At 41.5% G+C, this 25,764-nt stretch overlaps 2 protein-coding genes across 10 annotated transcripts in view; one reads left to right on the top strand and one right to left on the bottom strand.

Annotated features, from left to right (window-relative positions):
- LOC148057091 (uncharacterized) overlaps window positions 1–23,971 on the top strand; it is a 54,718-nt gene extending 30,747 nt beyond the window's left edge. The window contains exons 3-6 of the mRNA XM_087745707.1: window positions 19,551–19,650; window positions 21,400–21,524; window positions 22,021–22,114; window positions 22,712–23,971. Coding sequence (XP_087601833.1) covers window positions 19,612–19,650; window positions 21,400–21,524; window positions 22,021–22,114; window positions 22,712–22,888 — 435 coding nt within the window. The 5' untranslated portion in view covers window positions 19,551–19,611 and the 3' untranslated portion in view covers window positions 22,889–23,971. The remainder of the gene's footprint in view (window positions 1–19,550; window positions 19,651–21,399; window positions 21,525–22,020; window positions 22,115–22,711) is intronic.
- On the bottom strand, window positions 456–25,293 carry GTF2H1 (general transcription factor IIH subunit 1). 9 transcript variants are annotated; one of them, XR_015701846.1, is made up of 16 exons: window positions 25,138–25,292; window positions 20,910–21,078; window positions 18,861–19,053; window positions 16,165–16,327; window positions 14,369–14,462; window positions 13,495–13,644; window positions 12,320–12,399; window positions 10,833–10,963; window positions 9,589–9,676; window positions 8,341–8,429; window positions 7,345–7,462; window positions 6,403–6,493; window positions 4,838–4,953; window positions 3,834–3,926; window positions 3,405–3,550; window positions 456–3,225 (listed from the first exon to the last, which is right to left on the bottom strand). XR_015701846.1 is itself a non-coding variant. In XM_087745693.1 (16 exons), exons 3-16 carry the CDS (start codon window positions 21,061–21,063, stop codon window positions 3,139–3,141), a joined length of 1,647 nt encoding a protein of 548 aa, XP_087601819.1. In that variant the 5' UTR covers window positions 21,064–21,078; window positions 22,026–22,095; window positions 25,138–25,290; the 3' UTR covers window positions 456–3,138. The 9 variants fall into 9 exon arrangements, 7 of the variants coding, with proteins under 7 accessions (XP_087601819.1, XP_087601818.1, XP_087601820.1 ...); XM_087745693.1 differs by lacking the exon at window positions 3,405–3,550 and adding an exon at window positions 22,026–22,095 and having other exon boundaries at window positions 25,138–25,290; XM_087745692.1 differs by lacking the exon at window positions 3,405–3,550.
- Window positions 25,294–25,764: the final 471 nt, after the last annotated feature.

The following is a 25,764-nucleotide window of genomic DNA, read 5'->3' as shown; positions in this document are numbered from 1 at the left end:
CTGAAATTCAAAGGCTACAAATAAGCTGAGCCAGACTTGTGTTAGTATATGCTTGAAGTTACCCTTTCTCCACTACTAGCAAAGCTTAGATGCGAGTGGCTGACAAAGCAGCCTGTGCAGCTCCTGAACCAACAGCTGCTGGATCGATATATGGAAGAAGCAGAGTACTAACCCCCAGAGACTGAAACTGGGGTTTGTATGATAAGGAACAGAGGGACAGTAGCAGTAGTAATGGTGTAGAGTCCCTGTGCGGCAGAAAACATTCTTGACCCCTAAAAATGAAATAAGTTGACAGTAACTGTATTGTACCCCTTTTGCTCCTGACCTCTTCTACCAGCATGACGGGCCAGCTGAGCTAGCCCTGTACACAGCTCTCAATTTAAACCTGAATGGAGCCTGTTGGGGATTTAATTGAACATCAGAAAACACAGCCTAAGCATTAGAGAAGACTTGACTTTAGAATTCAGTAGGGTTTATTCTACAAATCTTAGATCAATGCCAATGATACAAGTTTTATGAATTTTCATTAAAAATACAAGTCAGTATAAAGATTCCAATAGTAATATAATGCATGATGATTCAGTTTCTAAACTTAAGGAATGAATCTGGGTTTTGGACCATGCTACAGAAAAGGGGAACACAATGTAGAAGAAAGAATATTTAGTTTACCTCCCTTACTTTAGGAGGGGCCTGTGCCTTATTGCCACAATACCTGAAAAAGCAAATATGAAGTGCATAGCAGCCTTGCCTGGACAGTCTCTAGGCAAAACCGTTGAATTTAGTATCATAGTCCTCTTCCCCCCCCCCCCCCCCCAGTTCTGTTAATTAAGGTACGTTTTGATAGCCTGATAGCGCTATAATGATTTAAAGCTATTGCAACACCATCCCCCATAATGATTATGAACAACAGTCCTTTGAACTGTGAAATCCTCTTGTGATGCACTGAAACTTTTCCACCGTGCTAAACATTTTGCCCAGCGTTTCCAGGAACACTAAATACTGATTCAAATCAAAGGTGAATTAGTTCCATATTCAAAAACTCTCCTGTCTATGATTTTTTTTTTTTTTTAAATGAAGTCTCAGTGCAGTCTTAATACTCACATGCGTTGTTCATAGCTTCAGGCACAGTTAGAATATGTCAGATATATTTTCTTGAACCTAGCCCTCTGATACGATGAAAGGTGTTACAGCTTTCACTGAACAGCTGAAATTTGGCCACAGAATTGCTAGATGAAACGCTTTGGAGTGGGGGAGAACAAAACTACCCTTTCTTTCTGGGAGCTGCCTGCACTTACAAGAGGATTAGGCTTAATAAAGCCATACCCTAAGCCTAAATTTTAGAGAAATAGTTTGTTTATCACAAGAGGTAACTCTTGACAAGATGTGCACCTCATCCCCCCAAATGCTGTACGTACATCTGTTTATTCCTAGTGACGTTTTCACCCTGTCAAAAATAATGGGCATCTCTCTTGTTGAGCCCAGTCATTTCTTGTAGCAGAACCACATAAACATCACAGAGCAGGTATCATGCATCTATCTGCAAAAGCAGACAGGGAAACTAGGCTTAACAATATGCATACATTTCAAGACAGAATTTTGGTGCAGACAGTGACATTTAACTGAAACTCAGCTTTTACCAAAATATTAGCATAATACAAAAATCCAAAAACACTGGGTAAAAAGAAGCTGCTGACTTCCACGCATCAGTTAAAGAAAAAACCCCTCTTGCATAAATGGAGCAGCAGCACAGAACAAGCACAGACTTGGCTATACAAATACATCTTTCTTTTCTTCCGTAGGAATTTGCAAGAATTCTCCACCCAACATCGTACTATCATGTTTTAGCATCATACCAATGGTGGCAAACTCTAGTATTAAGCCATCATGCAGGCTAATGGGAATTTCTTCTGCCGTACTTAACACTGCTGTGCTTGCTTTGAATACTCTGATTTGTCTTTGTAGTAAATGCATCTTATACTCTTTAACAGTCACATTTAGTCAGAAGTAAAAAAGTTCAGTAGCCCATACTGGGCTTTAGTACAGTCAAGGTGACAACAAAATACAAGGATGTTGTTAAACTGCATATATTATAGAAAACAGGTTTACTTTGCATTTAAGTCACATTTAATACAAGACAAGTTGGTCTGAAACTGTGAACTGATTCTATTTGGAACAAAGTATGGCACAGATTCCCAATATCTATGGACAATGTGTAAATAACACATTTTTCTCTTTGTAATGATTATCAATTCGCCAAAAATAGTGTAACAGTCAAAAGGGAAGAGTGAAGGAAAATAGATTCAGGAGAAGAAATAAAAAAATGTCTAACAATTGAAAATAAATGACTTCTTTTGTAAGAAACTTTATTTAACTTCATTTTTAAAAATGCATTCTCTCCTCAGAACAAATGCCACCTTAAAAAAAAGACTGCAGTAGCACACACTTGCACTCAAAGGAAAACATGCAAAACTGATGGCTGAAAAAATTCTGCATAAAAATCCAAGACTTCAGGCAAAAGTTTGCCCCCGTGTGCCTTTAGGGACCCCAGACCATAAACAGCTTTCAGTGCAATGTCTCTTGCTTCCAATTGGTGGGGAAACATATGGCAGAAGCTTGTCTTCTGACAGCTGCGCTCTCCCAGATGTCTGAAGCAAAACCAGTCTCAGCTATTTTTTAAAATATCATTGTTAAACTGTTGCAGAAAATACAAACAGAATTCAATAAAATGTCAGAATCCAGTGAAGAAAAACTTTTGACTTCTACCCTGTGCCATACACTTCTTAAAAAAAAAATTAGACAGAAAAACAGATTTTATTAATACACCCTCTTTAAATTTTTTATTTCTGAAAGCAGCTCTTTAGGCAAATCAAAAGCAGTTCCTGAGTAACTGCAGTAAACAGTGTCTTTTAAATATTTTTGCGCCTCAGCTCTTCTGTTTTGGTTCTTCCTTGTTTTTCTCCCTAGTTTTCAAGTTTAATCTCAGTTCTTTTTCAAAAATGTGCAAGTTCAGTTAGCATCGTTTCCAGAAGTCCACAGCTTGCAGGTCTTCCCGCAACAACTATAAGATCTGCACATATGCTAGGTTGTACTCCTATACCTATTGCAGATTTTGCTCTCAAACCTGTACAGCATGCATTTTCACGTCTTCTTCAGCATGCGCCGGGACTGCCACGTATGGAACTTATTGTAGGCCGTCTGCAGCATCTCTTCTATATGACTTATCAACTGAAACATTAAGAGGGAAAACCAAATGTCCCAGCTACTGGAAAACAGATCCCCTCCCCTCCCTTTGATCAGATACTCAGTTGGATTCTTCCTTTTATTCACTAAGAGTAACCTCACTAAAATCGAAGAGGTATACCAGATAAAGAGAGAAAAGACCTTGAGGCTCTATTGCAAAGTACCTGTAGAGGGAGCAGTTCAGAGAGCTACTAAGCTGAGAAGGTCACAGGGAAGTGACACCCGATTGTGCTGTCTGTTCCAGCATTTAGGCTGTGACCACTTCAAGTCTGACGTGGTGGGAGACAGTTTTGAAGCTGCTAAAGTTCTGCTTCACGGTGGAAGTGAAAAATGAAACACGACTTCCCATTTTTGTTGTCTCATTTGGGTAATTTCAAGTTATAGTTCTTGACAGTTTCTGGTATTATTCAGCAAGTTATACAGGGAGAGAAGACATGCTTAACTGTGTACCCAATTCCCCTCTGCCCATTTCCTAGTTAACAAAAAACTTAAAATGCCCTAGGATAAGAAGTAACAAAGCTACCCATCCTCTGATAATTACAATTCAAATTATTAATATGCACCCATGTAATTAAAGAGTATTTTCTCCTTACATTTGTGCTTAAATACTGTCTCCGAATCTTTTCTTGGAATGGGCAGAGCTTTGTAACCTGAAATCTTTCCAAGTTGCTCCTCATTTTCACAACCTAAGAGAGAGACAGAAACCAGTATTATAATCACTTGCACAGAAGCTTAATTTCCTTAAACAAATTGTTCTCCAACAAAACACCTTGTAACTAATTCTGGGGGCTACTTTAAGTATGTAGAGTTTGAGGAAGAAAAGTTACTAAAATATCAGTCCCCAACAATTCTTGAGCACGTATTTATTTTTTGAGGCAAGTGCAATATGACTGAAAGTGCACTGTGCCACTGTGGTAATTTTTACTTTGTCCGTAAATACTATAGATAAGATTCACAAAAACATCTTTTTTTGCTTCAAGCAAAGACTGTACCATGGATTTTCAGGCCACGTTTTGCAGCAGCAAATCCAACATATCTGAATGCAAATTTTTATCTTTGTGATCCACGTGAGGTCAAAAGAAACAAAAGCAACAGAAAAATGGTTACAATCATATACCTACTTGTAGATAGACATCTCTTCTTGAAGGCAACTTTGTTCTAAAAAGCAGTGTATGTTTTGAAGCTACGACCGAGTGATTTTGCAATGGATAGAAGAATAAGGAAATATTTCTTGTAACTATCACTGCAGAGGTTATATCTAAAAGATTGGGAAGGGTGGGGCTTTAGCTTGTGCGTTAAACAGGTAATGAGAAATCTGCAGCTGGAATATAGCTGACCATTCTGTTTGAAACTAGCCTACAGCAACTGCTCCTGAAGGGTGCTAACAGGCATGCAGGGACAAGGATGATTTTAACCAATAGCACCAGCAGAATTGCTGAAAAAAGTAATGTTTTACATTGTTTTGTGACCTTCAGTTCTAGTGCTACACTGATTTAAAGCATGTGTATAAGTTCTATACTTAAAGTTAATAACAGTCATTCTAAACCACGATCTGGCCACATCATAACCAGGGCCACACTAGGAAGCTACACCTTACCTTTTCTTCTAGGAATGGCGTGTTAACAGGAAAGCAGGACCAGAAGTGTCGTAGCAGTTCCCCTACTGCCACGTACAAGTGTTTTAGTTCAGACTGAACATCATTTGGCACCATCTCTGCAACAGGAAAAAGACTTTGTCACGTCACTCAAAACTGTCGTATGAAAAATGAGAATGTAAGGCTAACAAAGGAGTTCAGCAATATATATTTCTACTAGAATCCAGAAATGTTGGCTGGGAAGGAACGCTGAGGTGTCTCACACCTGAAGTAGGACTATCAGCAGTATTAGATCGGGTCAGCCGCTATTTATGGCTATATACTTGGAAGCTTGTATATTATATAGGGAGAGCTATGCCAGGCAAAAAATGGACACCAAACTTAATCCAGGATTAGAAGCAGTATATTTGTATTGATCTGACAGTGTGGCAGTACTGCTTCTGGGACCAGCACCCTGTTCTCTCCACAGCACAGTGCAAAATACTGTGTGACTGCAAGCTTTTCCCTCTCTCTTGCGTTGACAATGAGAAATATGGTCACAGCATGTGGAAGATGAAAAATCCAGGCAGGAATGAGGAACTGTATCCGAAATACTCTTAAAGAAGAAAGGGCAACAGGGTGCAAGAACAGGGAAGGAACCACAATCATAAAAAACAAAGACAAAAAGCACAAGCTGTCATTGAGGATGACAGGAGCCCAGTGAACTGAAGAGTGAACAGCAAACTCTAGGATGAGGCTGTTTATTTAAAAAAAAAAAAGTGGTGGACAGGCTCAAAGAAGTGGAGTGTGTCATGCAGTATGTCAACTGGGATGGGTAAGAAAGCCTCACTACTGCTTGCTGACTCCTTTTCTTTCAGTACCATAAAGAACTCATACTTGCTTTTTCAGCTGTCTGAATTAGTTTCTGCTGCTCTTCAGACCAAGTAACACAAGTTAAACTGGAAAACTGTTATAAACTCTGTCTTGTGAGAATAGGGGTTCATCTGCTGTGAGACTAAAGAGAAAGGAACTCAAACTGGCAGGAACATGACAAAAGGGAAAGGGGTGGTTGAATGGAGATGTGAGAAAGAGGGCTTATCTATTTTGCCCTTGCAGTCTACAAGAAAGTTGTCCTTTTTCACAGCAAGCTGTGGATCTTAAACGCAGGCTGCAAAAAACCCAGTTCCAGACAATTACCTAGGCCTTGCCTCCTTAGAGCTTTCCCACAGTATGCCTTTATTTTCTAAAATCCAGGAGAAAAAAAAAAAATCAGAAGAGAGAAACGCTGAACAAGCAAAACCTATTATCTGTAAGAGGACTTAGTATCAAGTGCATCCTTCATTACTTGCTCTGTAAAATTCTCTCTCATTCACTTGCCTCAGCACTGGTGTAGCCAGTGCCACCCTCATGGTGTGGCTGAGTTGTTGCTTTTGTTTTGTTGCTGCAACCCAGTACTACTCCAGTTACATGTTTCCATAATTTCCTTTATCACTGTAACATATTCTAAGAGGCAGAAGAAACAGCAAGCCAGGTACTGCTGTATAATGCAGTAAAATACGATTAAAGTATTACACATCCTAAATCCTTACGGTTTATGGCTTGCTGTGTTCCACCCTGCATAAGTGCTCCTCCAGGTGACAGGACCGCAATAGTGCTAGTAGCATCACCACTTGAAAGAACCTGAAGGGACAGAGGGAACAAATATTTCAGATCACTTTTTCCAACAAAATCTTTTTTAAATAAGTTGTATTTGAACCCCAATGGCAAAGATACAGTTGAGCAATCAAAGCTCTGATGAAGGGTCTGCTCTTCTCCAGAATTAGACACAGAGCCTTTAAGTGCTATAGCTCATGTTTTCAGTGAAAGCTCTCCAATTAATTATGGATAAACAACCCTTTTCTTTACCTAGTATGCGAACTGGCTCTGAGAAAGAGAATTACTATACAGAAATGTGACACATTCACAGTTGTGGCTGCTTTCCTTAGGGCCAAATCTAGGTTTGCTAACAGAGGAAGCTCAGATACTGGCTGGGGATATTGGCTACATGGCTATGCTGCCCTCCAGTTGCCAGGACAGAGCTGCTGTGCAGCCCACAGCGAGATCTACATCCTACCTAAGTGTATTTAGGAGCTGAAGACCCATTCAGTTATAAACCTGCTTACTATGACCTCTTAAAACCATTACTTCCTGAATTTCAGGAGGTGGGATCAATAATATTGGCCTGTACTTCATGTTGCATGACTGTCCTGCTTTACTACTTTATACCTTTACTATTTCCTCAAAAGAATGTGGTAACAGCAGAATATAACTCTGAATATCAGCAATGACTCAGTTTCCTATTGTTTAGATTTTAAACACAATAGCTCAAAAGGTATCGCTTAAAGTTTTAAAATAAACTGAATAATATAAAACTATTGGAGATGATAATGTTTACCCTGAAGAATTAAAATTCCAGTAGACACGAGACACAATTATATAGAAAGCAAGATGCTAACATCAAGAAGGGAATTTTTTTGAGTATTCTTCCATACCTGAGTTAGTTTGGGTACATATGCTTCCATTTCTTGCCTAATACTATGAAAAGAATTAATTATATCCTGACTGGTTGCATATTGCTGTGATTGAATTGGAGTTGGACCATGATAATACCTGTGAGGTGAGAAAAAGAAAGAGAAAAGTGTATTAGTAGGAGTGTTGGTAAAACAGAGGCCAAACTCAGTGGACAGTTCTTCCAATGTTTCCAATTTCAGATGCTTTGCAACTGTTGACGCTACTATCTAAATCTTATTTACTGACAAACTAAAATACATTGCCACACGGGAAGAGGTTGGGTTTGGGATGGCGTGGCAGCAAAGTAAGAAGAGCTTCTATTGTTGAATCTGCGAGCATCGTTTTGCTAATGACAAGCTATCTGTGCCACCTAGTTCTGCGAATATCGTTAGAATGGAGCAATTCACACCACTTTCGATTGAAACTAAGCTAAATGAAGTTAGGTGCACATTTGGACCTGTTCTCTTTCCTGTGGTATCACTTATTTTCTGAAGTTACATCTATGGTTCTCAAACTCAAAAGTCTAGAAAACAAGAGGACTATTACTAGAAAAATACTAGACCTGTGAGCAGTCCAAACTATCCCGACTGCACTTTCTTTGCGTGGGAGTGGATTTTCCTTGGAATCGTATATATTTTCACATGTAACATACATTTTTCCACTGTAAGCTGCAACAAAGTGCTGAACTGTGAATACAGGTCTGTTAGATTTTCACAGAAATTACATGTCAAAGCCCTTCAAGTAGGCTTAGAGAGACTTAACTTGCTGAAAAGCAAGATGAAATCAAAATACAAATTTAAATGGGAATTACTTGGAAGTTGGTTTATGCAGGAGTTCATATGAGGTTCCTAAACTTAGCCTAAACACACTTGAGTGTGGCACAGTAGAGACTAAATCAGCTAACTCTGTGCAGGCTGTGATGAGAGACCTGCTAGATCGAATACGCTGAAATAGCCATGCATATTTTGTTAACTTACCTATCAGACTTCTTTAAGTTTAGTGCAATAGTTTTAATGCTATTATTCTTTGCTAAATCTTCATATTCAATGGACTCCTGCAGTTTCACCTAAAATGAGCCAAATAATTATACACATTACTAATGAGGAGACAATTTGATGCATCTAGTGCTTTCTTCCCAGTTCACTGAGTTTGAGCAGAAGGGTTACTAAAACCTTAAAGAAAATGAAAGTGTGGAATGGTTCACGTCTACCCTCCAGAGGGAGCAGCGCCCAGTATTATTTAAAGTGTGCAATCTGGAAGTCTTGGCACTACCGCTTTTTCTGCAGATTCTGGCCAAAACTTGCAGTCCCTGCCACTTCCAAAAAGTGCTCTGCTATACATTGATCATTCTTTGTGCTCTCTATTTACGTCCATCTATCTCCAGATTAGCAGAAATAGTAATGATTTAATGGCTGGCATACAAGAGTGTAAGACTAAAACCATAATAGTTACCCAAGCAATTTGGTGACAGTAGAGCTACAGCATTAGCGGTGAGAGGTAACAGCACAGTGATATCAGATTTGTACAATGAGAAAACTACTTTTGAAGTCTCCTACTCATGCTACTCTTTCACTCCTCTTTTTATCACATTTATTCTAGTCCTGGTATATTGTTTACTTCCCAGTAAAAACTGCAGCTTTTCAGGAAAGTCAAAGCTGTTGACTACCTCAACATTTAACACGTCTTCTACAACCTTTTTTCACAATACACACGGGTTTTTAGTCCCCCTTGGCATTTTCTATTTAGGCTGTCAACACTAGCAAGAGTATTCAATTCAGTTTTGTAGCAATTACAATACTCTCTTCTACTTTGTGAGCTGCTATAGTTAGTCTAAAACAGGCTGTAGTCCTGTATTTCAGTGCAACAGGCATCACTGCGCTTCCAGTTTTTTGCTTCAGCCAGAAGGGCAAAAATAGAACGGCACAGAATGGAAAGAACCAGATTTCTGGGTCCAATCAGAAGCATGTTGGAAAATTTTTACTTTCATTGGGCACTACTGAAGAGATGAACAGAACAATACTTCAAAGTGTAATTTATCTGTGTTTACTAACAGACGTACAAAGCTTCTTACAGGCCCTCAGGTTCTTATTCTATATACTTCTAAGCAAAGCTAAATAAGTATCACTTTAGATGCATCATAAAACAAGTAAGGAACCTTCAGCAATCTTTTGAGAGACAGAGCTTCCAGCTCCATTTAATTGGAATTGCATCAGCTCACTTTATACCTTTTTCATTGGTGGTTGAAAGAAATCTGAATCCCTGGAGTTTCCATCCGTACTGCTGGTCTCACTGTAATGGTCATTTTGTGCTTCTCTTAAAATAGAGAAACAGCATTAAGAAGAATTCACCTCACAGGAAACTTAAGATACAAGCTAGAGACAAAGTAAATACACCTGTTTCAAAAATTTCATATGCATGTTCACATACTGTATATCAACTTTTTTCCCCTTATGTCTTCATTTCTAGAAGTTGATCTAGATAGAAGGAACCAACACCTCAAATAACCCTGTTTGTCAAGGGGGAAATTCAACAGCGGTGGAGGGTGCTTCTCCCTCTCTTCAGAAATAGTAGCATGCCCACAATGCAAATGGGACACAGCAAAGTCACGCCTAAATGAGAAACCCTTTGCATACACACTTATGTCAAGCAGGTATTAGCAGAGCTATTGGAGCCCTGAGACACTACTGTTTCAGAATGAGAGCTATTGTTCTTTCTGAACTGAGAAACAGAAAGACACATTACCCAAAAGAGATTGTTTAAGGTCCACTGTTCAATTTGTGCAAGACAGAACAGGAGGGAGCACAGCTACACAGAAGAAAGTATTTAATTAAGATCTCTCACAGGTAAGGTCTGTAGGATTTGGGTAGAGTGGTTGTCTCTAGACCAGCTGTAAAGCAGGCTTCACATCAAACCCATTCCACGCGTGTTAAGAAGTTTCATTTGTGAAGTTCGCTGTAAATATACATCACCAGCTGATACATTTTTTTGGTCGGGGCAGGGTACTGCACTGGAGGAATCTTTCACCTGATCCACCCATGCCACACTGTTCTTTTGCTTCCTCGTTTACTTGTGTCCATGCACCCCACTGCAGGAAGCCCCAGCAGACCTGCTCCTGGAAGGCAGGGCAATAGGAACTCCCTGCACCAGACCTCACCTCTGCACAGCAAACAGAATACTACTTCTGCAGCCTTCAGCAGGGCGAGAGAACCAAGGCAGAAACATCCTTCCCTTTTTAATCTGCTTTGTACGATAACAACTCGGCTAAAAATAGCATTTGTCATCTCAGACAGCTCTGAAAAACTTTGTAAAAGTAAAATGGAACCTAAAGGGGTATTAATTTCGAGAGCAAAATACTTCATTCATAAAAATGAAAAGAAAAGGTTGGATGAGTAACTGAAGGTGTATTTTCATTTTGGAAATTCCTTAAAATTTGTTACAAAAAAAGCTTCTATACCACATTGAAACTTACTGTTTCCTGAGGCCAGCTGCAAGGACCATGGCACTATGATGATTAAAGCGTTTTATAATGGCAGCATTGCTACTTTCTCTAGCGGATTTTGAGGCATTTGATGTAGAGGCCACAGAAGCAACACCATAGCCCTACAAAGAAAACAACATTAGCTACCTCCTGCCCCAAAACCAGAAGGACAATTCTGTTTTCCATTGAGTCAGGAAGCCTGCATGCCACCTCCTCTGAACTTTACTGAGTGATACCACACCATCATCTGAAGCAGTATTTTCCTGCCTTCCCCCTACCATCACTTCATGTACTTTGAAAAGTCTCCATAGACTATTTTATTCCGCTAACGCTTGGCAGTTTAGAGGTGTCTGAGAGAAGAAAAAAATAATCTTCAACAGATATTTTTATAAGACCATGATCTGTTATAAGTAAAAACAGAACTACCTTAAAAAAAAAAAATCTAAGGATCACCTGTACAAAACAGACAGGCATTGATGGCAAGTAAGAGCTACCAATTGTTTTACTGACCTCTTTTTAACATCCTGTGGGACACCAGCAGCCCACAGGCTAAATGACAGCTGTCAGGAGGATGTGATACCACTAGGAATTCGAAAAACCTCAAGCCTTAATGTTGGCAGTGTTCCCCAGTTACCAGGTGGCTGAAGGCAACTCACTTCACCCCATGCACAGTTTCATGCTTGCAGTTAACCAGCCTCAAAAGCAAACTAGGGCAGTTTGCATAGCACTTCCAACAGACCTATCCTAAACTCCTAGTCCAGTTGCAGACTGGTAGCTTTGTGCAACTCAAACACACACAAAAAAACAACTTAGAAATGCAGCATCATTATTAATCATAACTCAAAAGTTTAAGTTAAATCAACTGCAGAAGAGTGCATCTTTTAAGTTATTTCACATTATGGTACACCGCTTATAACAATTGTTTTAATTTGTACTTGGAGGCAGGTAACAGTTCAAGTTAGTCATATTTTTAGCAAAACACGGTATTTAAAGCTAAATAAAGAAAATTGTATAAAGTGTCCTTAAAATTAGGCTGAATCAAACAAATAGCAATGTTCAAAGTGAGAACAAATGCAAAGACTTTTTCCTGTTTTGTGCTACTCTTCTGTACATTGTCACAGCTTCTAAAAGTCAGGAAGAAACCAGAGTCCACTGTAGACAAAAAAGCCATCCAAGTGAAATAATAATTCTTTAAAAAAGGGAACTCCTGCTTTTATACCCAGCACACTAAGGCAGACATACAGGTCCATGGGCAGAGTCTCTGTTTCTTTACACAGATACAACTGTATAAATGCTGACTACCCAACTATTGCAGGAGCCTAGTAAGTGATGTGTTTTAGAATTAGCATTTGTAGTTTTTTTAACAGGAGAAGGACCCACTTTCTCCTGAAATGAAACTAAGGGAAGGGGTGGTTTGTCTTTGTGGGTTTTTTTTGTTGTTGTTGGTTGTTTTGGTTTTTTTTTCCCCAACTACTTACTTCATCCAATGTTTTATCTTCCAAAGCTGTTAAATCTATCAGAGGGTTTTTTACTCCTTGAGACACCATTGTTTTTAACCCTGTATGAAACAAAGAAAAAACCATGAAAAACTGTATCTAAACAAATAGAAATAATTGTGGGATTATTTATTATATTTAACCTTTAAAAGGAGAAGACAAAGGTTCTGCAGATGCCCATGTATCACTGGGACTAAAACTTTCAACCCTTTCAAAAGTTCCATTTAAAATAAGCAATAAACTTGGAAAGTTATTGTAAATGATTGTCCTACTAATTAGTGCCGTTTTTAATCGGCTACTACACATCACCAAACACTGTTTGGTAAAAAGAAAAACAAAACCGAAGATGCAGTTATATTAGTTGTATTAGTGGGAACTGGGAAGCTTTAATTGTGTGTTCTTCTAATTTCAGCACTGTTTTGCTGCCTTCTTGGGTAGCATGGTAATTTATATCTGGTGATAGCTTTTACTTGTGAAGGGTTGTGGCTTTCAAATGCTTTCATTAGTCAGAATGTGCGTTAAGGAATGGTGTTAAGGGATCTCAACTCTCCACATTTCTGTATCGTCACAAACTTACCTCAAAAGTTCAATAAAAACAAGTCAGATAATATTTTAAGATTTCACATTAAAAAGGTTGACAGCAACAAAAGGTTGACAGGGACAGCAACTCCTCCGGAAAATCTTAAACAGGATCCATATTTGTTTATTACTAAAAACTAATCTATAATAAAAGCTATACCTGTTATAAATTGTGAACATACCACAAAATGAAGCTTTATGTAAACAAAATTATTCCATAGTAACTGATGGCAGAGCATAATCAATCTAGCATTATAGCATAATATGGAATTTATTGCAGATTTACTACTGCATGAGTAGTAATAAAGAGTATTTCTAGTGCTACCACTTTCCAAAGGCGAATTTATTTCGAGAAATGCACTATCAAACATGATAAGAATCGCAAAACGAGAGCTAACTTTCAATGACAATCTGTAGCTTTTACTTAACGGTTTGACAAAAAAGATACCCAGTAAACAGACATAAAAAAAACTTTTGACTTCAGCTGTGCTAGGTTTACTAGATACACCTCTTGAGTTTTGTGCTCTATGATATAGCCAAGACTGTAGCAGCCTACTGCAGAAAGTCAAAAAGCTTACCTTTTTCATCCAGTTTGGCACATTCTGCAAAGAGGTCTTTTGAGCCTGTATTGAGCCTGTCCCGATGGAAATAATGAGACTGAAAAAATCGTGTCCAGAATTCCCTCTCGGTCATGTTATGTGGAACATTTTCCGCATATTTCATTTTTACTGTGAACAAAAAACATAATGATTACAAACCGTTCCGTAAATCTTAACATGGTATTTTATGTTAGAATTTCCTTGCTTGCTTCCTTGCTTTCTGTCTAATGCTGCCTTCATTCATGCCAATTAAAATGTAAGGGAATGCAGTAGTTAAGCATGAGCAAACAGGTACTCTTTTATGCCCTGCAATGCTAGCTAATGCTTTGAAAAGAAATGCATGTAACAGCGGTTTGAGTACTCTAATTTGAATTGCACGCGCACAAGAAGTCTGATTTGCCAGAATTCTAGTTATTCTCGGAATGGATCTAGGCTTTTTAACCTGGGGCCAAAATGAACCAGTGTCAGCCTTCAATATAGTGCAGGGGAATGATGGAAAGCAGATTCTTTTCCTCCCAAAGGTGATTTCATGAAAAATAACAATTAATTGAAATGCTGAGTAGGAGAGTATCGTGGGAACCAAATATCTACTCACAATTTAAAAAAAAAAAAAAAAGTCAGCACAACAAGTTAAAATGTTTTCATTTAACAAAATCAAGTTTTCATTTCAAAAGCATGTTTTAACACATGCTTCTTCCCATCCCACAAACGAGGCAGGGAAAATCATCCAAAAGACCAAAGATATGGTCCTTTATGCTTCCAGGCTCAGACTAACATTCCAGTTTTCCCACGGTAAGATAGTAAAAAACAAATCTTAAATGCATGTATTTTCTACGTAAAGCACTATTCTTACCTGCAGGATATGTTCGAAATATGGATTCAATGATATCCGAAGTCAAATTATACCTCAGACCATTGCAGCCATCTGTTTGAGGCCGTACATCAGCCTAAGGAAAAGCATACAGGGAGGAAAAAAGAGTCATGTCTGAACGCCTTCTGTAACTGGAGAAGGAAAAAACTGGCATCTTGCAATCAAATTCTGCTGCAGATAAAATAATCTTCCTCCAATAATCCATAGCACATTTGATCATAAATAGGTATTTTTAGAATGAGAAATAAAAAAGCATGCATTAATTACTTTATTATACTTGCCACTTAAGGGATGATTCAACAAGGAGACTGTAAGCTTTAGGAAATGAAAAGCAAAGACCACTCCATCAGTCAAAAGAAGGTATGCTTAGTTTAATATATCCTTGTTTCAAAGTAAAAATAGGCATGTTTACTGTATATGCCTAATCTTTTGTTGTTCATGCAACAATTCAGCTAGTGAATAATCACTGATGATAAGGAAGTGACAAAAAAGGATTTATGGCTCTTACACCTTATTTCCTTATACACTAAAAGCATCTCAGTATAACTGATAAATAACATTGAATTTAAAAATTGAGGGTAAGCCTTAGTCAGAACTTGCAAGTTAGATCTCAGCGATCTCTTTAGGAAACTCTGGAGCAAGCAAGTGCAAGTCCAGTTCTCAGTAGCAGGAAAAAGTACATGGTTGCATATGCTGCCGCCTTTTCTTCCTGTACACCGAAATTCTAGTTTTTGTACCACCTTCTTCCTAGAGAAACACTCATTCTGAGCAGAGCCAGATAGTTATTTTAACTTGAACTAGGACACACAAATAGCTGAAGTTTTCTTCTTCAAAAATGCAGAGTACACAAACAGAACCAGTTATTTTAGGAAAGCTTCAGTTTTGAAGGTTTGGGTTTCTTGGTTTGGTTTTTTTTGATGTTAAGATATAAGAATAATGGCAGACAGGAAATCAGAGCAATCAAGTTCATTTGGTAACTGATTCAGGTATTTCTAGGGGGGAAAAAAAACAGATGTTTCTACAGCAGCTACATCATAAGACAACTCCCACCTCTTCTTTCCCTCCCAAACCCTTGCTGTGTGCACAGTCATTACAAAGGTGGAAATGGGATTCCAGCTGAAGAGTCATAATCTGTATGAATTTTGTTGCAGAAGTAGAAACATGTCTCTGTGGGAGGAATCTGAAGATTGTACCGAGATTACTTTTAGACTGCATTGAGATTACTGAAGCATGGTTTCTACAAATGGGTAACATAACTGAAAGCTGGGGAAAGAGAGCTAAAACAAGGTTTCAGATATACAAGTTGTCCTTGAAGTAGTTGAAAGTATGTACTGGTTTAAAAAAATCGGGGAGGGACTAAAACCTTTTGTGTGGCAAGTCTTTGCAGCTTAATTTATGCATGTCAATGCTGCAACAGATACTCTTTTTAACTTATGGAGTTAATACGCTGTAATCTAGTGACTCCAAGTTCACCATTATTCCTGTTTTACGGAAAGCAGAGCAACAGTATAAACAACATCTGCCTATTGTCAATTTAAAGTTCAAATTGAGCATCTTAAATCGACAAAATTTTGAGGTTGCAGATTTGCGTAAAACCTTTACTTTTTTTTTTTCCTCCTTTACACTTGCAATAGTCTAACTAACATGCGGAGGAGATGTTAAGTCGAGGAACCAAGAAAGAACAACATTAAAGTGTACGGGAATAAAGTACATGAGCAGAACTCTCACTTTCCCCAATTTGTTGCTCTAAAATCCTTTAAGTTGGAGGTTCAACATACCAGAAATGCTGCAGAGATGCCCACATCCTGCTTACTAGGTGCTGCAGAATTATCCCCTGCATTCAGGCTTAAACGGTTGGCCCAGAATTCTTCAGCACTGATTACTTGGCTCACAACAAGGTCTTTATAGAGCTGAAACAAAACAGGATCTTCTTGCAGCATTCTGGTAAAAGAATGTATTGAATAGAATTTAAACACTGCAGAATAAATCACTAGGATTTCCATAACTAACACGAGTTCACAAAAGGAACAGAAACCAACTTTTCTTTCAAAATGCTGTGCATTTGTTAACAAGACTGTGTAAACAACCAACCTCAATAGCTGTACTTGTCTCAAAAGACTTAAGAAAGGACTAAAAAAATGTTTAAGGAATAGCATTAAATGCTAGAAAACAGTAATGCCTAAGAAAAGGTTAATGTGGGATTAACGTCTTTTCCCAAAATATTCTGTGGTGCTCTTGTGCCTTTGCACATCCAGGACTGAAGTCTCCTGAACTGTAAAGGCAGAATGAATTTTCTTGAACTTCGTAACAAAGGTCTTGGGGGTGGGGGGGGGGGGGGGGGAGGAGATTCCAGCACTATCCAATTCTTGGTTAAGATCTTAAAATTCAGTAGCTACACGTCTCCATTCTAGTGCAAGAGTACAGATTACAAAATATGCGTGGGATAAGATACCTTAAAACACACATTACCCTGAGTTGTTTGTTCATTTATGTTTCTGTTGGTGACAGTAGGATCTTCATCACTTAACTATCACGTGCAGCGCAAGTGCTACAGAAACATTCAGTGTCACTACTTCCACCAGGGAATAATGTTTACAAAAGTTATTATCCAAATATCAAGTATCACCCTTACTACCCAAAATGCAAAGAATGCATGCACCTGAAAACTTCAGTTAGTTCATGTTTAAGCAGCTTTTCATATAGCTGTGTACCTAGGCTATTTTCAGGGAAACGTGTGTGTGTGTGTGTGTGTGTGTGTGTGTGTGTGTGTGCGTGCGTGCGTGCGTGCGTGTGTGTGTGTGTGTGTGTGTTCACAATGAGCCGATAACCTCAACAATCTTTAGCATGTACCTCAGGGTGCTGATCATTTGCGAACAAAAAAAAAAGGAATCCTATGAATACATAGTATGTGGTCTAGGGAAGAACATGGATAAACTGCAATCTGGAATGAATGAAAGCCTGTAGCTGCTTTAAGAATGAAGTAGGATGAGGTGGAAGTGAAAACTTTGTGGCAGGACATCCCTATTACGTTTTAACCACCAAGGTTTTACCAGTTTTTCTTGTTGGTACAGATACGGATTAGTGGCAATTCTTACAAATTAGTGCAGCAGGAAGCAGTCTGTTAGTCTAATTATTTCACTCAAACTTGGCATTTTGGTGTATACCTGACCCCCACATATCAATAAATGGCGGAAGTGCCGCAGGGACTCTGAATGTAGTACCCTTCCAGAACAGGTTGAAACTTTTTTGCCTCATCTGTTGCATATTAAACTAATGAAGCCCCATCACTAGACTTAGACTTCTAATCATCAAAAGACTATGACCAAGTACGTGCAGAGATTCTGGCTTTTCTGTAACTAGAAAAGCTCTTAATACTGCATGGCATACTACTGTAAAACTCCATTTAAGGATGCAAAAATTCATAGCTAAGACTGCCCACGTACTCAGTATTAATACCGTTAAAAATAAGGCACGGAGCATAAAGAGACTAGTATGATAATAGTGCCAAAGCAGTCTGCACTGCTGTAAAAACCTAGAGTTCGCTGCAGTACTGGAACCAGTTAATCCTGGTTGTGTCAGAGCTCCAGCACAAGGGCTCTTGCCCTTCTGCTGAGAAATCTCCTTGTAAAGATCTGATTTGCCCAATGAGGCAATGCTCTTATGTTTTGAAAAATCTTGCTTTAATAGTTCAAAGCTAGAACAATCTTTGGAAGTGGAAGCTAGTAGATACAGGGTTCACAGCAGATGCTACAATGAAGTGAAACTCATCTGGGGAGATGCAGAGAAGGGTGCTCTATGGCCACAAGGACTGGTTTAACACAAATATTTTAAAGGAACGGAAGCATATCTTAAAGGCCCTTTTGGGAAAAGGACTTAGGTCCTGAATGTCTTCTCAAAACATTTTTTAGAATAAACATCCTGTATGCCAAATAACAAACTACTGCATCTCAAGTGAGATGCATGAAAATACCTAGCAGTTCAGTAGAGTATATAAAACACCAAGAAAGAAGATTTGAGGGGGAAGAGGTTACATGGCGGGGGGGGTGGGGGGGTGGGGGAAGGAAATCACAAATCAAGGAAGGTGAGAACTTCTGGAAAAGAAAAAAAAAAGTCTTTCAGGCAGCTTTTCTAACTGATAAATATATACTTAAGAGGACTAAAGAGACAGACTGCCAGTTGGGTGCTTTCATCTCACAGCCATGGATAACAAAGACTGGGTGGCAGCCGGGCTGGCTGCCTTTACACCTCAAGAACGTGTCACTGAGAACACAAGTATAGTCTCAACATGTTACAGTTATGCAAGTCTCAAGGAACTGCCTCTAAATTGAAAGTGGAGAGATTTTTACTAGGGAAACAAATGCCGTATCACTAATGATGTTGCAACAACAACTGTTAGCAGGAATATGCTCTAGTTAGGTAACAATTAAAAAAAAAAACAAACAACCAAAAAACTTTAAGGCTCCTTTCCCTTTACCTGTTCTTCTCCTCAAGTTCTTTATTAGCTTTTCTTTTGAACTTGGGCAACAGTTGTTGAAGAAGATCCTTTACCGCATCTCGCTCCTTTACTGCTGTGCTTTCATTGGAGAAGTGAAAGTTGGTTGTGTCCCCTGCATGCAATACTAGCTGAAGCTGAATTTTAGCTTTACCTTCTGGACTGATTTTCTGACCTAGATTACACAGAAAGTATTAATTAGCAACAGACAGTAAGCTTATACAAGAAACTCTCTTCCCTAGAGTATTTGCTTCTAAGCAGTTATCCTCATCATCCAATTAGATACCATTACCCTGTGTGTGAATTCCAGCCACGAAAGTGGAACAGACAGTCTTCCCCTTAAATTAGTCTGAACCCTGCACCTTGTCCTCTCTAAAACACAAGACACAGACACCAGTAGCCTATTGCTCAGTATCCTTCAGCTACTGCTCAGGGGCCCTGATTCATCTTTGCATTCCCCACATCCTCCATTAGAAAACTGCTGCAAATTAGACTGTCATCACCTGGACACTTCAACCTGGTACCAATCCAGGCTGCTGCTGAAAGGCGACAACCTCATTCCCCCCCTTCCACTTCTTCCTGCTGCCTTTCTTGTACTAGTGTTAGTGTTCGTGCAGCAAGCTGAACCAAGGAACTGATCCACTGAAAAGTAACCCCCTTTTGTCTTTCCAGCTGGACCAGTTCCCACAGAAGAAAAGTGGTAAAGAAAGCAGATGCAGGGTGGGGTACCAGCATGTCTGACAGCAAAGGTATGCTGGTTTCAACTGGTGTGGTAAGCACATTTAGCCATTAGTACTCGTGAAGTCGATCACCAATGCCTCCAAGGTGCTGTTACACTCTCATGACTCATAAGAAAAACCTAACTCCTGCTTCATTTCTCATAACCAGAGGGAGCAGACGCTAGAATAACTACATTTATGGACTGTTGTGCTATACTGACTTCAGTGTAGCACTGCAAATAGCACTAACCTAACTTTGAATCTTACCCCTTTCTCCAGTGCAAGTGGGAGACAGGAACCAGATGTCACCACTAAATCATCACCTCTATTACAAATTTACAAATACCCCCCCTTTTTTTAATTTTAGATGACAAAAAAGAGCACCTTTCCTCTAAATTAAAAAGACTTCAATGCCTATACATGTAAATATTTAAAATATAAGCTGCTTAAGTGTAAGTAAATAGCTAAATAAAACCTTCACAAAGTTGATTATTATAGGTGAACAGAGCTTTTTAAACGACTTATCACATCCATATTTAAGAAAACAGCGTATTAGTTCTGATTCATCACACACTTTTGATCATGCTACAGTACTTGTATGTGACTTTAAACAGCAATAGTCACTAAACCTTTACCAAGTGACGCAAACAACTTTCTTTTTATTCCTTCTTTGGCATTACAGTACATGGAATATGAGCACTAATTGGAGCCAGAAAGGCAGCATGCTATAGACATTTACTGTTTGGTTTTCACTTGCAAGTACTCTGCTATTGCAATAGCAAACGCTTACTCGGAATGTTACCAGTTAGGCCAAACTACAGAAGCTAGCACTTCTGAAGCTATGGTCTGCTTGAGGAAAATAAAACAGCGAGGTTCATTTTATATGAAAATTGAAACAACTTTAGATGCATAGTTTAACAGATGACATGCCAGATAGTTTCTGTGTTAGACCCTGAAAATCCTATACCCTTCCTCAACCCTCCTCCCACCCTTCCCTCCACAAGCATATGGCATAGATTATTTTTCTATTCAATTTATTGCAGAAGTTTATCAAAAGTTAATAGTAAACGCAGTATAATGTAAGCATCTCAAGACTACAGAAGTTCTGCAGTAGCATCCTTAATAAACTGGTGATACTTCACCATGGTCCTGATCTCTGCTGCTACACAGAATAACCTAGTCAAAGCTCCAGACCCTTGCAGCCTTCCTAACTTACCTACTAATGTTTCATGGCAAATAAGCTTTGGGATGTATTTAAATATTCATCGAAATACTGCTTACTGAAGCTGGAATAGGAGAAGTGTTCACTTACATTTTATGTCTGCATACATATGGCTGACTGTGAATCGGTCTTTGCCTTCAGGTGCCCATGCTATCCTTTCAGCCATAAGGTAGAGAGCTCCATCCTGCTTCTTCTGACGTACCTTCTTTACAATCAGTAACACTTCTTCAGATGACGTTGCCATTGTGGCTATAAGGAGCTATTAAAAACATACAGTTGAGCTGATTAGTATAATCATTTTTGCTGTAACTCTTTTGCTACTCCTATTTATATCAAAGTATTACAACCCACATTTACTCGTTAATGCCTACATCATTTTTGAAACATTCCAGATAAACATGCTCCCCTCTGTCAGTGCAATCAGCAAATTTATTTAAACAAAAATACTGCCAGCTATCTAAATAATTCATCTAATTATATTGCTGCTGCTGCTTTTGCTCCAATAAAAGACCCACAAGTCTTACATTTAACCTGATAACCAAATTTTCCTGTTTTAATGTTCCTTTACTGGTTTTTAAAGTTCAGAAGAATACCGAAGCTAAGCACTGATATAAATTCCAAATCTCCTCTGGCATTTGGCAGCAATTCCCTTCTTCAGTGTGAATGGCAGATGTTAAGTCATTTCAGAAAAGGGAAGGATACAAGGTATGTGAAAAATCATGGATTTTCAGTTCTCTGTGCTAAAGATAAGGTTACACTCCTGTTCTTATCGTGGTGCTTTTTGCCCAAGGCTCTAACAATGTTTTGTACACTTGATTCCAGCTGGCCAGTTTCCTATCCCTCTCCCCCAAAGTCCGGGGGACCAATGTTATACGTACTTCAACACAATGGTAATTTTGTCACCAGTCTCACATCAACAAGCCTTTCAATACTTGCTGCATTCTTCTCCCCAGCAGTCACTATCGTTCCTCTCTACAGGTTCACCCTACAGCCTTAAATTTCTTAAGAGATGAAGGACACTGCAAGTGTGACTACATTCTATTAACACACTGTCCTACACCTATCAAAAAATTAGATCTTTGGTATGTTTGCTGTAAATGTTTAGTCTGTCCAACTGCTGTATTTGGTACAGCATAAACTTTACTATTGATATGTAAAATAGTATTTTCAAATGCTGACATGCATGTTTCATGTGCTTTAGAATACCTGGAGTATTTGCTGAGGCCCGCATCGAACTTCAAACAGCAACCTGCATCAGCCATCACGCTACTAGTAGCTATCACAAAATGATAATCGTAAGCATTTAAATTCACATACTTTTTTTTTTCTTTAAAAAAACAGCAGCAAGAAAAGATATTTTACTCTGACAATCTGGACAGTAGCACAGCATTCTTTTCAGCAAAAGTCTTACAGGCCCATCTCCGAAACGAGTTAAGTAAAATAGTAAATGGAAAGATTTAATGGCAAAAGGGCTCTGCACTTAAGCTTCGTTCCTTCATCATTTCAGTCATCCAAAGCTTTGCCAAAGACTTCAGTGATGCTGAGCTGAACGTGGGGTTTCACATCAGCACCACTGCAGCAGTCACTAGAACATGCTGTGCCACATTCAGAGCAGCCCTGCTAATACTTCTCTCTCAAAGAGAACTGCATGGCATGATTTCAGGACCGTTTCCTAGCATAATCCATTACAGCCTCCCCAACAGCATTATTCTCTTTCAGTGCTATTCGCACTACCGTTTTATGTAGAGTTTCCTGTTGCAGGTCTGTAGTCTCTCATCAGCACCTTATCCTTACCGGAAAAAGGCAGCTGGCCACAGACTCTAATAGACTAGAAACCTCAACATATGCAAGACTAAGGATTTTGACTTTTTTCTCCCTTTGTTACTTTACAGTCCTTTAGGGTCATTATTATCCAATGCAGTAGAGGCAAAGCCACAGAATGCAAAGGAATTAAACCTGTACTGAACAGAAAGAAAAAGGAAAGCATTGCCATAGTCAGGCTCATACCATGCTATTTCACCCACCTACAACGAGTCTTTCAACTACGGAAGAAAACGATCAGCAGCTAGCAACTTCTTTACAACCGTGGTGCTTCTAGCACAGTACCCTGCAGTGTGCAATCTGTGAACGCACAATTATCCCTCGAGTGGCTCATTCTACCTTCTGGGAGGGTGAACACACTAGCTCACTGCTGTTCTTATTTATGTCATTGCTGTGCTTCCTTTTTCATGCCGTAATTTATGGTGGCAGTAGGATGATACAACTCACAAGCACAGTAAACGTTACCCAAAATGGAGAAAACCCCGAGCTGTCTTTTGAACAGTACATCAGAAAGAATAAAAAAATATTAATAATCAGGATTTAGGAAAGTTACCGTCTTTCACTAATGAAAACAAGATGGCTTCTTGTTACAAGAAGTACAGGAAAAATTCTAAAATAGAAATCTCGCCTAGCTGCATGAGAAAAGCATGAGGATGGTCTCCTATCGACTGCAGAGGGGAAGGCTCCGTCCTCGCTGAGCACACACAGTACACCGGTCATTTTCTTTTCTTTTTGGACACTTAAGGCTTACTACGCAGAAGGGTGAGAGCCATCAATGATCTATTCACGCCTGCCCAAATCTCATAACCTCTATATTTAACAACTGAAGCTTCCAGGAATCAGTACTGCAGATGATGACACTACTGCTCAAAGGGGCAAGAACTGCAACATGCGTATAGAGAAATTCTGTTATTTTACAGCTTTATGTGATAATTCTAAGCCGCTGCTAAAAGAAGCAGCAGTAGAGTTCTTCAGCTGCAAATTTTGGAAGACAGACCTTTCTCTGGTTTAAGTATCTTTCAGAATAGGAAGGTCAGACAGTTTATTTTAAATTCTCCAGCAGCAGAGCTTTTGAAGTGATGGTTAATAGTTCCGAAAAGCACTTGGATTAACCAGTAGCCCTAACCCACGGGGTATGACTTGTCATCAAGCCTGTCTTGAGGATATTAATTTCAGCTGCAGTTTACAACGGGCAAGGTCTATCAGGAAGCATCAGTGTTGGCATAAAACAAACAAACAAACAAACAAAGGTCCTGTTTGCTTATCCAGCTATAACCTCTCCCCTCCTAGCTCTGCGGGAGTGAACGTGGCTTCTGGAAATACTGTCAAATTACAACAGCTATCCTTCCTCTAATGCAGCGACTCTTCCTAACCAGCCAGGTACCTCTCTTCCCTGTTCCTTACAACACCTGTTCTGAACGCTCTCCATTACCAGCATTTCACTCCAGTCTCTTCCCATGTGGTTTTGTCGAGTTCTGAGCAGAAATAAAGGAAACCTTTACACATTTTAATAATCCTGACTTGGTCAGGGTAGGCATGGGCTGGCAAGCAAGCTCTGACAGATTTGGCACAGGCCTCGCTGCTAGGTTTCCATTCCCTGCAGGAGACTACGGAACACCTACGCTAAGGACCCAGACTGAGCCGCAGCAGCACAGGCATGCGGCCGGGCCCCGGCACACAGCTCAGGGAGCTCTGGCAGCTGCCAGGGCAGCACCCCGAAGGGCAGCAGCGGACCTGTCAGAGGAATACAGCTCAGCAGAACCGCGAGGTGCGACGAGTGCCATTTGTCTTGGACACCGGCGAGCATGGCAGCGAGCTGAAGGAACCCACGGTTTGCGCCCCTGAGCCCGCCCGGGGGGTCAGCCCGGCCCTCCCCCGCGACTCCCATCACCTGCGCTCTGCGGGGCGTTTCTGCCTGCGGCGGAAGGGGCCCGAGGACGCCCGCACGGCCCCGGCCGGGCGCTGGCGGGGTATGCTCGGCGGGAGGCGGCCCCGGCCCAGGAAGGCGGTGCGAGGGCACCCTTTGTCTGTCGCCCGCGACCGGGCGCTCGGGTGAAGCCCGGTGCCCCCCAGCCGCGACCCCGCCGGCGCAGCGCTGCCATCTTCCCGCCGCCCCCCTCCGCGGGGGGCGCAGACCGGCGGCTGCCGCCGCGCCTCTCGGTGCCTTCCCTCGCGGCACCCCCGGCCTCGCCAGGAGGCCGCCGCCGTTAAACGGCCGCCGGCGCCGCGGCCGGGAGCGGGCAGGAAGAGCGGGAGGCCAAAGGCCTCGGCGGCACCACCGCACCGCGCCCCGCCGAGCCGGCGCGGCGCCGGGCCCGCCGCAGCGCTCCCCGGCAGGCGCTGCCCCGCCGCGCCCGGGAGAGAACGGCCGGGACCGGGACAGCGCGGCCGGGAGGCGGATCGGGCCCCGCTGCCCCTCACACACACACACAGACAGACAGACGCAGAGCGCCCGGCGCCGCCGCCTCCCCGTCCCCCGCGCCGGCGGGCTCCTTACCGTGCGGGCGGTGGCGGGGGCCTGCTCCGGGCCGGCGTGCTGGCCGCTGCCGGCGGGAGGGGCCCGGGACGGGAGCGGGCGCTACGGGGGTCGGGCCGCCGCCGCCGCTGGGGCCATGGGGAGGGCGGGGGGCGGGCACGTGACCGGAACAAGCAGCGGGGCGCGGGGAGGGCGGGGAGGGGGAAGGAGCCCGCCTCACGTGACAGGGGAACGGGCCGCCGCGGCGCGTCCCCTGCGATCACGTGGGGCGGGCCGGCTCCCCCCGCCCCCCTCCCCGCTCACGTGACGGCCCCTCCCCCGTCGCCATGACAGGAGCGGGCGGAGGGGGGAGTGACGGGGCGGTAAACAGCGCCGCCGCCGCCCCCCCCTCCCCCCGCCGCGCCCGGCCCTCCCCGTCCCCCGCCGTCACCCGGCCCCGCGGGACGCGGGCCCCGCTCGTCCCCCGCCATCGGCCCCGGCGGCCCGGCTGCTCCGCTCCCAGGTCGGCGGCGCCGCCGCCACCGCGCTGCGGGGGAGGGGCCTCCCCTCGGCAACGGCCCGCGGCGGGAGGGGGCGCCGCGCGTCAGCGTCACGTGGTCTTGGCAGGCGGGCGCGCGTGACGCAGCTTCCTCCCGCGCGGGCGCGCCC

Source organism: Nipponia nippon, unplaced genomic scaffold, assembly GCF_047370975.1.
Source record: "Nipponia nippon isolate SJK-2023a ecotype South Korea unplaced genomic scaffold, ASM4737097v1 scaffold_10, whole genome shotgun sequence".
NCBI classification, from domain to species: Eukaryota; Metazoa; Chordata; class Aves; order Pelecaniformes; family Threskiornithidae; genus Nipponia; species Nipponia nippon.
This window is presented reverse-complemented; position numbering and strand designations above follow the sequence as displayed.